Raw genomic sequence first — 11,954 nt, forward strand, 5'->3', positions numbered from 1 at the left:
ATGTCGATTCCCCCCCCGGTAAACGCTGTCGTATCGTCTCGTACTTGTGAGCCCGATAGATCTGACTACAAGACTGCGACGGTCACGTAAATACCCAACCTATCGTACCCATGCTATCCCCACGGCGCGACAGGGTGATGTTTGTTAAGTTCTTTGGAAGCCCCCTGCTGGGAAAATACTATGTACTACTATGTAGTACGGAGTAACATGTAAGATACGAGTACAAGTCCTACGGAGTAGTTCATGTTCTTGAAACACGGTCTAGCCACAACAGCAACTGCGACAGATCTAACGGTGGCAAATTTCCCCCGATTTCGGCAGCCTTACTTGATAGGGGCTTTAAGGCGTATGAAAACAACCATTTCCACCGTTAGAAGTACTGCTCAATTGTTTACAGTGGCAAAGGTCTGAAGACACGCCTGAAATTACCTGACAAGAGGCGCGACCTCGTACAGCTACTTGTACATAGTAATGACCCCACCAGCCGGAAAGCTCCTCCCTAAGGCTCGAATCATTGAGCAAGTCCGCAACTCGATCGTTCCTTGTCTGCGAGCCACAGGGCAACAGCCATCCTCCCAACTACCAAAACGGGGCAGGCTGATGGCCAGGGGAGCTTCATGTACTGGCCTGCATACCGCTCCAATCAGAGTTAAGCTTTCTTTTTTCAATTTGGAAGGAACTGATCACGCCGCCTGCCTGTCCTCCGAAGTCGGTGCGTACGTCACTGTAGCTTCTTCCATTCGCGATTCACTTTGCGACCTGGCGGCATTTACATCTTTACACCGCGCCGTGCTCTACATGGCTCCTCTAACGATGGATGTGTCAAGCATTGGAATCCGCCACACTGTGGCCCTTCCGCCCCACTTGGCCGTACGGGAATGTGATTGGTTAGAAGGCACAAAAGCGGGGCATGACACTAGTATTAATACGGATCCCCAGAAGGGTCGCGATGTATCTATTTCTTCCTTAGTACACAACACTCTTTCGCCCACACTAGACCCTATTCAGCCTCCTGCTCCTCACAGTGCATCACGTTATATGACCGCTACGTATAGCCTCCTTTAACCTTGACAGTATGCACTATTGTGAGCTGGGGGACCGAGATTGGCACTTGTAAAAAGCCTGAGAGCAAAAATTGTGATTAAAAGTCTTGTACTAAATACATAGTTAAAAACCCCTCTGTTGCGCGGTGGTGCCCGCACTATCTCCTAGGCAGACTCTTTATCTCGGGTTTCCACTCTACAATTCTCATAGAGCTATCTTCCCTCCGAATACAACAGTCTTCGCCCATCAGGTTCTGAGCCTCTTTTTTCGCAACGGCGCCGCGCGCGGGTGCGCGCCTCTTCAATGATACCTAGGACGCTCGAAGGAGGCCATGTCGTAAGCAACACGTTTCTTCGCGTTGCGCATGTTGCGTCTGATGGGTGTCACCCTTTTACGCGCCGTTGACCGGGATTGTTCCGCCACTTCTTGCCTTTGCTCGGCACCTAAACTATCGTTGGCCCTAACTCTGACAGGGCCCCCACCTGTCGGACCCCAGTACGGAGAATTCACGCCATTCGGACGGCAGCTGAACTCGCGATCTCGAAGGCAATCCTGCAAGGCTGCAAGGCAGGCGGGAAGAGCTGTTGGCACTTCCCGTGCTTTCAAGGGAGATGAGACAAAAAAGCATTCCGTGCGGGACTCGAACCCGCAACCTCAAGATTAGAAGTCTTGCGCGCTGCCATTGTGCCAACGGAACCTTGCAGCCTTACCTTCAATAGATTTCTACGGCTGCGGATAGGGGGTAAGGGTCTGGTATCTAGCATATAAAGGTAGTACTCTGCACACGTGTGCTCGTTCCCGCCCCACCCATAGTGCTAGCCTATTTCTCGTCCTTCTATGTACATGGGCATTTATCTCCTAGGCTGTATTCCGTTAAAGTCCCTCTTAAATGTAGGGATGTTTGCTATAGACTTTGCTTTTCGTAACAAGCTAAATACTCTAATTCGACGCTCCTGCTTTTCCCATTCTCCGTTCCGTTGTGCGCGACGCCCCAACAAGGGTTGGCAAGAACGCCTTCCTTGTGAGGCTGGCCGTGCTGCGCAAGCCTGTTGTACTCGGCGTCATGCGACAACTTCCACCCAAATTTCCACCTAAATTTCTACCCCAGCTTGCGCTCATACTTCCACCCAATCCACCTCCCGCACCCTCTCCACCCACGCTTGCACCTGTGCCGCCACTTCCACCCCCTCCACCCGGGCTACTCTTGCCCACCCCAAGGTCCTCACATGCCTGCTGTAGCGCAAGCTCCACCGAGCAGCGAATCTTGAGAGCCGCGACTGCTGGCCAGACGGCACGCTCGCCGCGGCCAATCCAGTAGCGGAGCGATGCCGGTGAGGGCGCGTCGAGCAGGCGGACGTAGTCGCGTAGGGAGACGTGGGGGACAAGTACGAGCTTCTGGGGCTGGTAGCGACGGCGGCTGCGTCCATCAGCCGCACGACCGCTGCCAGAACCGCCCAGAGGCACCTGCTGCTCGTCGTCCAGCACGAGCCGACGTAGCGTTGGCGGGAGCCAGCCGAGGCGGACCAGCTGATCGAGGCGATGACGCAACAAGTGGCCAGCCTGCTGCAGGACCAGGGTGCGGGCACGGGCTAGTGTACCAGCGGCGAGACCACGCATCGCCGGCGACTGCATAGATGGCTCGAGAAAGGGCACGACGTGCGGCCGGGCCTGGCTGACGACAAAGTGGTTGACATTGAAGAGCTGGGCGAGGCGGCGCAGCGGCGCCTGACGCGTGCCGTCGTATCGGCCGTGCGTCCAATGGCGGAATCGGGCGGTGTCAGCCAGCGGCCAGGCCACCACACAGCCATTGGCGTCCCGGCAGAGGATGGCCGGCTGGCGGTGGCCGTACCAGGCGGCATCGGATGCGTTGGAGGCGACGGCGGCCGTCCAGATGAGCTGAAGAGCAGAGGTGAGTAAGGAGAAGAGAAGACGAGCGAAGCGAGAAAAGAAAGAGCTAGAAGAGAAAAGTGACAAATTGAGCGAAGCGAGGCAATCAAATAAAAAAGAAACTCACCACGTTTGGCGCTGTCACATAGTTGAGAAGCGTCGGCACATCGCCGGCACCTCCTGTGACGACGGTGATGTTGAGCACGCGTCCGGTGCGGCGGTAAGCCTCCTCGAACGTGAGATCGCCGCCGTTATCGCGCACGCAGTGCTCGAGTACGGAGGCGTCGAGAAAGTAGCCTTCGCTGCGGAAGCGGGCGAGCCGACGGCGCAGGGTGGCGAGGCGGGTATAAGTGCACCAGGTGGAGGAGGGCCTCACATGATCGGCTGTCCTGGGTTCGTCGCCGTGGCCGGCAAAAGCCGAGAGGTTGATGGTGTCGCCATCGAGCAGACCGGGCAGCTCGTCGTCGGTGTGGGTGCCGATCAGGGCAGCGATGAGGGCGCCAGTACCAGTGCCGGTGAGAATGCGCGGCAGCAGGCCACGGTAGAAGAGGGCGCGGGCGACGCCGAGGTGGCAGAGGCCAAAGACGGAGCCGCCCTGGAGGACGAGCGTGGTGCGACCAAAGGACTGGCGCAGGTTGCTGAAGAGCTGGCGTTTCTGGGTAGCTGTTGGGAGCTGGCCGCAGCGGCCGTCTCGGAGGGCGCGATCGAGGTCTGGGGAGAGGAGGGGGGTGGTGGACATGGAGGGAGACGAAGCAGACAGACTGTCTCCTGGCAGCGCCACGAGATCGCTGATAATCTCGCACACCTGCAGGATGTAGTTCTCGATCAGGTATTTTGTGCCGGCAAACGACTCATTATACAGCGGCGGCACGGTGATGTTGCCGAGATTGCGCACGAGGCCCGACTGCAGCAGGTGGACGAGCGTCTGGACGTGGCCGAGTCGGAGAGCCCGGGAGAAGGCGGAGAGGCGATCACCGATGAGCTCCCAGGCGTAGAGCTTGCTCTTGTCATCTTTTCGCCTGGGAAATAAAGAAGGTTAGAGATAAGAGGACGAGGAGGCGAGAAATTGAGGAGATGGGAAGGATGAACAAGATAGAGAAGAGGAAGAAAGGAGTAGGCGAGGAGATGAGGACAGCAAGGAAGATAGGAATCGAGAAATGGGAACGACAAAACAAAGTGAGCACGAGAGGACATGAACTGCACCACTCACCATGTATCTATCCGGTATTGATGATCTAGGGCCAAGCCAGCTGCCTCCCACTCCTCAAATGTCTCAGCATCGTGCAGCTCATCCCAGAGCGCGTCGAGCGTGCTGTCACGCGTGAAGAACGAGAGTATGTAGGCGTATACCTGCGAGAGTTAGAGTTTGCATCGTCACTAGTTTTTGCGGCTTGCACTCTAGCCACCCTCTCCACCTCCGCTCTTTCCCTCTTTCCCTCCTTCTCCTTCCCTTCCAATCCTCTGCTTCCACTCACTCGGTGTAGCCACAACAGCGAGGCTAGCGGAAACGTGATCGTCTCCCATAGCGAAATGTTTACCGCCATCGTTGGCTTTGTCGGAATCTTGGTTGAGTGCGTCCGCTGCTGGTGGGAGCTGACGATAATCGGTCTGCAGCAGAGGGCATGCTGTTGCAAGCATGTGGTTGATTGATGCTTTGAGGGGGAATGTCTGTTGTGGTTGTTTTACACTTGTGCCCCACTGAAAATGCACCCGCTAATTATTGAATGCGGAGGAGACGCTCGCCCCAGGTTTTCTGCAAGACATGTGTAATTTTTATGCTTGGGCCTGTTCCTGCGCAGAATCGCATTGCTCCAAAATATACGGGACAGATCTTTTAGGGAGAATGTTACCGCATTCGGCTCTGCTAACAGTCGAAACTTAAAAATATCACACACTCAACCACCCTTATGAACCGCTTACTTCGACAAGTCTTCAATATTATAGAAATTGGCACTGGCTCAAAATGCGAGGCTTAGTCTATGCGCGTTCCCTGTAGTCCCTCTGTCTTTTTGCTTTTCGTTGCTGCCGCCGTAACACGATCCCAAATAAGTACACGTAAAGCACCCGTCTGAATATATCCCAGCAAGAACACGGCTGCTTCTCTGCTCCTTCTTCTCTTCTCCGACACACTGCCCACACTCCTCCGCAGCCCTCCAGGCCTCTACTCGTCGTCATCATCGTCGATAATGTGCCGACGGGCCCGCCGTGCCGGCATGTCATCATCCGGGTCTGCCTCGGCGTCCTGCGCGTCCTCGTCTTCGGCCGAGGCTGCCCGCTGCCGCTTCGCCCGACGGGCCTTGTGGTGCTTGGCGCCGCGGCGTTCCTCTTCCTCGTCCTCGTCATCCTCGTCGTCCAGCTCCTCCTCGTCGTCATCGTCGCCGCCGTTCTCGTCCGACATGTCGTCGTCGCTGGGCGCGATAAAGTCGTCCTCCTTGTCGTACTCGTCGTTGCGCCGCGCCCCGTGCGGAAGCTCGTCGTCCGAGTCATACTCGGGTCGCCGCCGCTTCGCCCGCGGCGCCCCGGCACCTCCACCTCCGCGCTTGCGTCCGCTGCCGCCGGGGCCGCCGCGCCGACCGCCACCCTCGAGATCGCTGATGGACAGGGCGCCTGCGCCAGACCGGTTCGATCGGCTGCCGCCACCACCACCACCCCCAAAGCCACCGTCGAGCCGGGCTGACGCGTTCTCGCGCCGCCGACGGGCGCGCTCGCGCTCCTTCTCGGCCAGCTCGGCCTCCTTCTTGGCCAGCTCCGGGTCGCGCATGGTCCGGATGATCATCATGTTGGTCGTCTGGCCGGCCGAGGTCTGGGACGCGGCGTGCAGCCGGTCGGTCAGCCGCTGCAACGCGTCGTCGGCCACCGTGCGGTTGGCCCGCACGCTGTACTGCTCGGCCACGTGGCCGACCGTGAGCAGCAGGCTGCTCGACAGGTGGGCCGCCGCCGCGTAGTAGTGCGCGTCCTGCAGCTCCTGGTAGCTGCCTGCTGCCTTGGCCCCCGGTTTCGTGCTTGTGCTTGTGCCCTTGCCTGTCGCCGACGCCGGCGCCAGCGACTTGGTCAGCACCTCAAAATGCTCGTCGCCGATAGCCAGCGTGACCGACCCGTCGTCCCACCGGTAAAAGGCAGCGTTGCTCTGCAGCGCGCCCGTGGCCGCGTCGCGCCGGAACCGCGCCACCGACTTGGGGTGCTGCGAGTGTGAGTCCTTCAGCTCAAACGCCGTCGGCTCATACGTGTCGGCGTCGTACTCCTCTGGGCAGATCCGGATGAATGGCGGGACGCGTAGCGATTGCAGCTGCACATTCGCCACAAGTCAGCACTCTGCACATCTGCTCCTTCGCTTCTCGCTTCGCCACCCTCAGACTTACCGTCCCGTCCGATGGCTTGGGTACGCGGTGCCGGAAGAGGTCCACGTCCATAACCAGCTCCTCCTTTGTCACTTGCGGCTCATCGCCCTCGTCGTCTTCATCGCCATACCGCTCCGGTTCCTCGTCTTCGGGCCCGAGGCTGTGCTCGCTCAGCTGCCCGTCGTCGTCATCACCGCCACCGCCATCGCCAAACAGATCGTCGCCGCTGTCTAGATCACCGTTGACATTATCGTTGTCGTCGTCGCCAGCGTCGATGGGCGATTCGATGGCCGGCGACTCCAGTCGCTCGTTCTCAGAGTCGGACATGTTCAGGAGGGAGAGGATTAAGGGGTGTTGCGCGTGTAGAAAGGTAACAAGTCGAGTAGGAAGATTGAAAAGAACGACGAGAGACAATCAGAAGTCGTTTACAATTTCTGTTGTTTGCCCTGAGCCGTTGTTGCGTGGTGCCCAAATTGTTCTTAACGTTCCCCTTGTTCTGAAGGTCAAAAAGCAGTACGGAGTAAAGAAACAGACCAATCAAAAAAAAGCGTACGGCAGGAACCACTATTGAAGGTGGCCTTCAATTGATTGGGTCCATTGCTCAATAGCACCAACAAACAGTCAGCGCACCAGCCACCGAGCTTTTTGTAGCGCAATTCCCTGCCTTTGGGCTCGCCTTGAATTCTGCGAGCTCTTTTGTTCGCATTACGTTACGCGATCACGACGACGTTTAATTTGGCTTTTTCTGTGCTCCATTTTTTGTCTTGTTTCGTTCTGTGTCTTTTGTGCCCCGTGCACAGTGCTATTGTGGACGAGGTACAGCTTCTTACAGCTCTCTTTCACAGGGTGACCTCGCTGATCTTGTACTCCACCACGGGCGGCTGGCCGGCCTCGAGGACAAAGTGGCCGGCGCCGACGAACACCTTGCTCTCGAGCGCCCGCAGCGACGGGTGCCCCGTCTCAAAGGTGTGGTGCGAGAAGACCTCGCCGAAGTCGGTCGTCTTGGCATCGGCCGCGCCCGACAGCACCTTGTCGGCCGCGCCTCCGAGCTGGATGATGCCCGTGTAGCTGAAGCTCAGCATGGCGCTGGGGTCGTCCCGCTGCTGCAGCACGCTGTTGACGCTCAGCCGCAGGTGCTTGCCGTCGGGGTCGGCGCGAATGAAATCGCTGCCATGCACCCACTTGGCGTCGAGCTGGATCGGGTATCCCGGCTCGGTCGTGATGCCGCCGCCGGGGTGGTCCACCAGAAAGGCCACCTGGTTGAGGCTGCCGCTCTTGGCCGTACCGATGGCCGAAGGCGCCGTGATGGGGATCTGCCAGCGGGGGTTCATGAGCACGACTGCTCTGCAGCTCTGGATTGCATTTCACCATGTCACGTGATCACTAGCGCACCTTCACGGTAAAGGCCGGGATGGTCTTGGGGAAAGACATGTTGCAGGCTGGAGGGGGACGGAACGAGATGGGACGAGGTGGGACGAGATGCAATGGTATGCCGAGGGGGAAAAGGAAAGAAAGGAGAAAAGGAAAGAGACGACTGGCTCCAAGGCGGGCTTCCTTTTTATACTCTGGTGACAGTCGGGTATAACCTCACCACTGAGAGAGGGGTAAACCGTTGTAGATTATTAACTAATGTGTAGCGCGCGGGTCACGCTGGCAGCTCTACAATCATACGGCAGAAAAAGGCGGTAGCTTGGTGAGACGACGAATGCTATCATTCGTTCTCCAGGCCTAGGCCAACGCTTATTATTACCAACACTAAAAATACGCATTATTCGTGTCCTGCGCCATGTCATCATTCTGCCCAACTCCACCTAGTTTTTCACAGCACATCCCCTGCAGGAGGCAAACCAGGTTCGTTGGTATCCTGCCTGCGGTCATACCATCATTTTATTGCCGGTCCTTTTTCGATACCCAATGTCCACAAGCTCGGCTCCTTTGATGCCGTGTTGGTGTCTCGCTATGATGAGGGATTTGCCCTAGAATTTCAGTCATCCTTTGTCGATTGTCTGCTACCACACGATCGACCGACAGAACCCCAGATTTTGAACGAAGCACGAGCACTCTCTTGCAATAAGCTTCCGATGCCGCCTCGAAGCACAGGCAGCCGTGCCGGGACGTCTGCAGCGACAGGTGGCCTAATTGCTGCAGCGACTGCGTCATCGAAGCCTACGATGTCTGGTCTCGAGCAAGGCAAAGGCAGCGGCAGCGGCAGCGGCCAGGCTCCGAGCGGTGGAGGCAGCGGGAGCCACAGCGGCTTTCGCAAGCGGAAGAACCATCGGGCGGGAAAGAAGAAGCGTCGCAAGTCGTTCAACGTGAGCGCAGGCGACGACGTGCACGGAGACGAGGGCAACATGGCGGACGACCCGCTGAAGGACACGGCACAGATGGCATCGCGCGACGACTTCTACGGCATATCCGGCGGCAATCTCAGCAGTGGCAGCGTCGAGAGCGCGAACCTGCACGACCACAGGTTAGAAGACTGGGTGAAGCGGCACGATGAGGTCCTTGTTGGCTAATCCTTACTGTGTGTCCGTTCACAGAGACCAGACACCGTTTCTGCGTGCTCGACGGCCGTCGTTGGCCACGACGTCGACACGGCCGCGTGGGAGCACGGTGAGCGGTGCCGCAGCGGCGGCCATGGCGGCGGTCGAGAGCGGCGACGACGACGACATGGCGGCGACGGACAACGAGGGCGCACCGCTGCTGTCGCAGTCGCAGTCGCTGCTCGCACAGCGCAACCGACGAGAGGCCGGGTACGGGGCGATGGACACGCGCGAAAGCGGCCGTCGCAGCCGACCGCCGAGCCAGCGAGCATCAAGCCAATCGAGCGCACGGAAGACAGCCTTTCTCAATCCCTTTGGCATGACGCCTGGCGGCGAGAGCAGTTACAACATCAACTACCCGCCATCGATGCCGGGAAGCCCGCGGGTGCGGCCATTGGACCGGCTCGGCCACAACAACCTCAGCTTCGGCGACGAGATGCTGCGGGAGGAGATGGGCAACGGTGGCAGCCAGCAACAACAACAGCAGCAGCAACAACAGCAGCAACAACGACATGGACGACAAGAGCGACAGGAATGGCATGATCACCTGATGGTGCCGGTGTCGATGTCGCGGTCGCCGCCCATATCCCGTGGCAGCATGAACATTATGGGAGACAGAGAGAGAGATGGCCGTGGCGACTACAACAACTACGACGACTACGGCAACAGCACGGAGGCGCAGACGATGCAGCCTTCGCCGATGAGCCGGCGGCGCACGTCGGTGCTGGAGGCGGCGGAGGCAGAGGCGGACGTGTGCTTCCCACAGGAGGGCCTTTCAGAGATCGCCGAGGACGAGCACGAGCAGCAAGACAGCCGGGACCTGTCACCGAATCGGACGCGGCCAAACCGACGTCGGCGAATCAAGTGGCCAGACCTGGCCGTCTTAGAGGAGTGGAGCCAGTTTGAGCTGGGGCACCAGAGCCAGGCGCGGCGGGCAAAGAAGATCACGGAGCCGCAGCTGGTCAACGGTCGGCTGCGGCCGATTCACAAGGGCTGGCACCGAGCCGAGGAGGATGCGCCGTACCGGTTCACGTACTTCAACGAGGAGTTTCAGAGCACGATCCACAGCCAGACGATCTCAGAGCTAGTGCAGGCGGGCGGCAGCTTCCGCGAGCTGTTTGTGCCGGAGCCACCACTATTATCAGATTCGGATGGCGAAGGAGACGAGGAGGAGGCAGCAGCAGGGGCGGGTGGCGACGAAGACCTCATGAGCATGGATGAGGGCGAGGCCGGGCCGGAGGGAAGAAGACACCGGGAGGGACGCCGAGAGGGGAAGGAACCGACAGCCGGGCTACACCGGGATAGCTTCAGCCTGCCGTCAGATGCACAGCATCTGTTTCCGAGCCGGTCGCAGTCGATGAGCAAGGGGGGGAGTGCAGATAGGAGGGGAGGGTATTCGCCAAGCGGACTAGCCGGCGGATTGGGATTTAGATCCGGGCCAGGACCAGGATCAGGATCAGGATCAGGATCAAGATCAGGAACGCGGTCGCCGGCAACGCTCGCCCTGTCAGACCGACAGGACACAATGGGAACGACGACGGCAACGCTAATTGGCACGACGATGACGCGGACGATGAGCGAGAGAGAGCGGCTGAAGGCGGTCGAGACAGCGACATCCAAGGCCGAGGACGCAACGGCAGCGGCAGCGACGGCAGCATCAGCAGCAGCAGCAGCCGTGGGGACGCTGACGGGAGCGTCGTCAGCCGTGCCGGGACCAGCAACGACAACGTCGACACCGACACCAGGACGCGGCACGGACGAAGAGAAGGAGCGGACAGCACGGTACGGCGAGCGGCCGGTGTGGTGGCTGGACGTGCTGAGTCCGACGGAAGCAGAGATGCGGGTGCTGTCGAAGACATTTGGCATCCACCCGTTGACGGCAGAGGACATTGTGATGCAGGAGCCACGGGAGAAGGTGGAGCTTTTCCAGCACTACTACTTTGTCAGCTACCGGTCGTTTGACCAGGATCCGAACAGCGAGACGTTTCTGGAGCCGGTCAACATGTATGTGGTGGTGTTCCGGGAGGGCGTGCTTAGTTTCCACTTCAGCATGACGCCGCACCCGGCCAACGTGCGGCGGCGGATCCGCCAGCTGCGGGACTACATGCTGCTGTCATCGGACTGGGTGTCGTACGCGATCATCGACGACATTACGGACGTGTTTGTGCCGCTGATCCAGAACATTGAGGACGAGGTGGACGACATTGACGACGCGATCCTGCAGATGCACTCGTCCGTAGGCGAAGGCGACCAGGCGACCCGGACACGGGCCAGCGGGCTGACCGGGCTGAGCGGACTGAGCGGACTGCGGCCGAGCACGTCGGGGGCCAGCGAGAAGAACGACGACCCGACGCCGGCGCAGCGAGCCGAGACGGACTCGGACATGCTGCGGCGAGTGGGAGCGTGTCGCAAGCGGGTGATGGGGCTGTACCGGCTGCTGGGCAACAAGGCGGACGTGATCCGCGGGTTTGCCAAGCGCTGCAACGAGCACTGGGAGGTGGCGCCGCGTTCGGAGATCGGGCTCTACCTGGGCGACATCCAGGACCACATCGTGACGATGACGTCGAATCTGAGCCACTACGAGAAGATCTTGTCGCGGTCGCACGGCAACTATCTGGCCCAGATCAACATCCGCATGAACGAGCGCCAGGAACAGACGGCCGACGTGCTCGGCAAGCTGACTGTGCTCGGCACCATCGTGCTGCCCATGAACATCATCACCGGGCTCTGGGGCATGAATGTCTGGGTGCCCGGCCAGGACCACGATGGTGACCTGCGCTGGTTTGCCGCCATCACGGCCGGCTTACTCTTCTTTGGCGTCGCCTGCTACCTCATCGCGAAGCGCGTCTATCAGATTGTGTGAGGGGAGGTGGTGAGGTGGAGAGAGATGAGGAGAGGTGAGGAGAGAGGTGAGGAGAGAGGTGAGGAGAGAGGTGAGGAGGGAGGTGAGGAGGAGAGAGGCGAGAGAATAGAGATGAGATGGAAAGGGGCAGCGTCAGAAAGGTATATCGTATGGTGTGTTGTTCAGTTTGTCCTTGCTTTCCTCTCCTTCGATTCACTATCGCTTGTAATAGAGACCAACTAAAGAATACTGCTTATGTAATATCACAAATTGCCGTGGGTTCCGTTTTCCTTGATGCAC

General features: G+C 59.0%; 3 protein-coding genes across 3 annotated transcripts; 1 reads left to right on the forward strand and 2 right to left on the reverse strand.

Moving 5' to 3' along the window:
- Positions 1-1,983: 1,983 nt before the first annotated feature.
- On the reverse strand, positions 1,984-6,596 carry CMQ_20 (lipid acyl hydrolase; the record flags this gene model as incomplete). Its single annotated transcript, XM_014313959.1, has 6 exons — positions 1,984-2,940; positions 3,059-3,950; positions 4,142-4,281; positions 4,407-4,539; positions 5,097-6,217; positions 6,291-6,596. 6 exons carry the CDS (start codon positions 6,594-6,596, stop codon positions 1,984-1,986), a joined length of 3,549 nt encoding a protein of 1,182 aa, XP_014169434.1.
- Positions 6,597-7,108: 512 nt separating this feature from the next.
- On the reverse strand, positions 7,109-7,700 carry CMQ_153 (uncharacterized protein; the record flags this gene model as incomplete). Its single annotated transcript, XM_014313775.1, has 2 exons — positions 7,109-7,582; positions 7,662-7,700. The coding sequence occupies 2 exons, from the start codon at positions 7,698-7,700 to the stop codon at positions 7,109-7,111; spliced, it is 513 nt and encodes a 170-aa protein (XP_014169250.1).
- Positions 7,701-8,350: 650 nt separating this feature from the next.
- CMQ_263 (Mg2+ transporter protein) lies at positions 8,351-11,675 on the forward strand (the record flags this gene model as incomplete). The annotated part of the gene is made up of 3 exons (XM_014313885.1): positions 8,351-8,739; positions 8,810-8,882; positions 8,961-11,675. 3 exons carry the CDS (start codon positions 8,351-8,353, stop codon positions 11,673-11,675), a joined length of 3,177 nt encoding a protein of 1,058 aa, XP_014169360.1.
- Positions 11,676-11,954: the final 279 nt, after the last annotated feature.

The sequence above is a fragment of the Grosmannia clavigera genome (assembly GCF_000143105.1).
Source record: "Grosmannia clavigera kw1407 unplaced genomic scaffold GCSC_179, whole genome shotgun sequence".
Taxonomy (NCBI): Eukaryota; Fungi; Ascomycota; class Sordariomycetes; order Ophiostomatales; family Ophiostomataceae; genus Leptographium; species Leptographium clavigerum.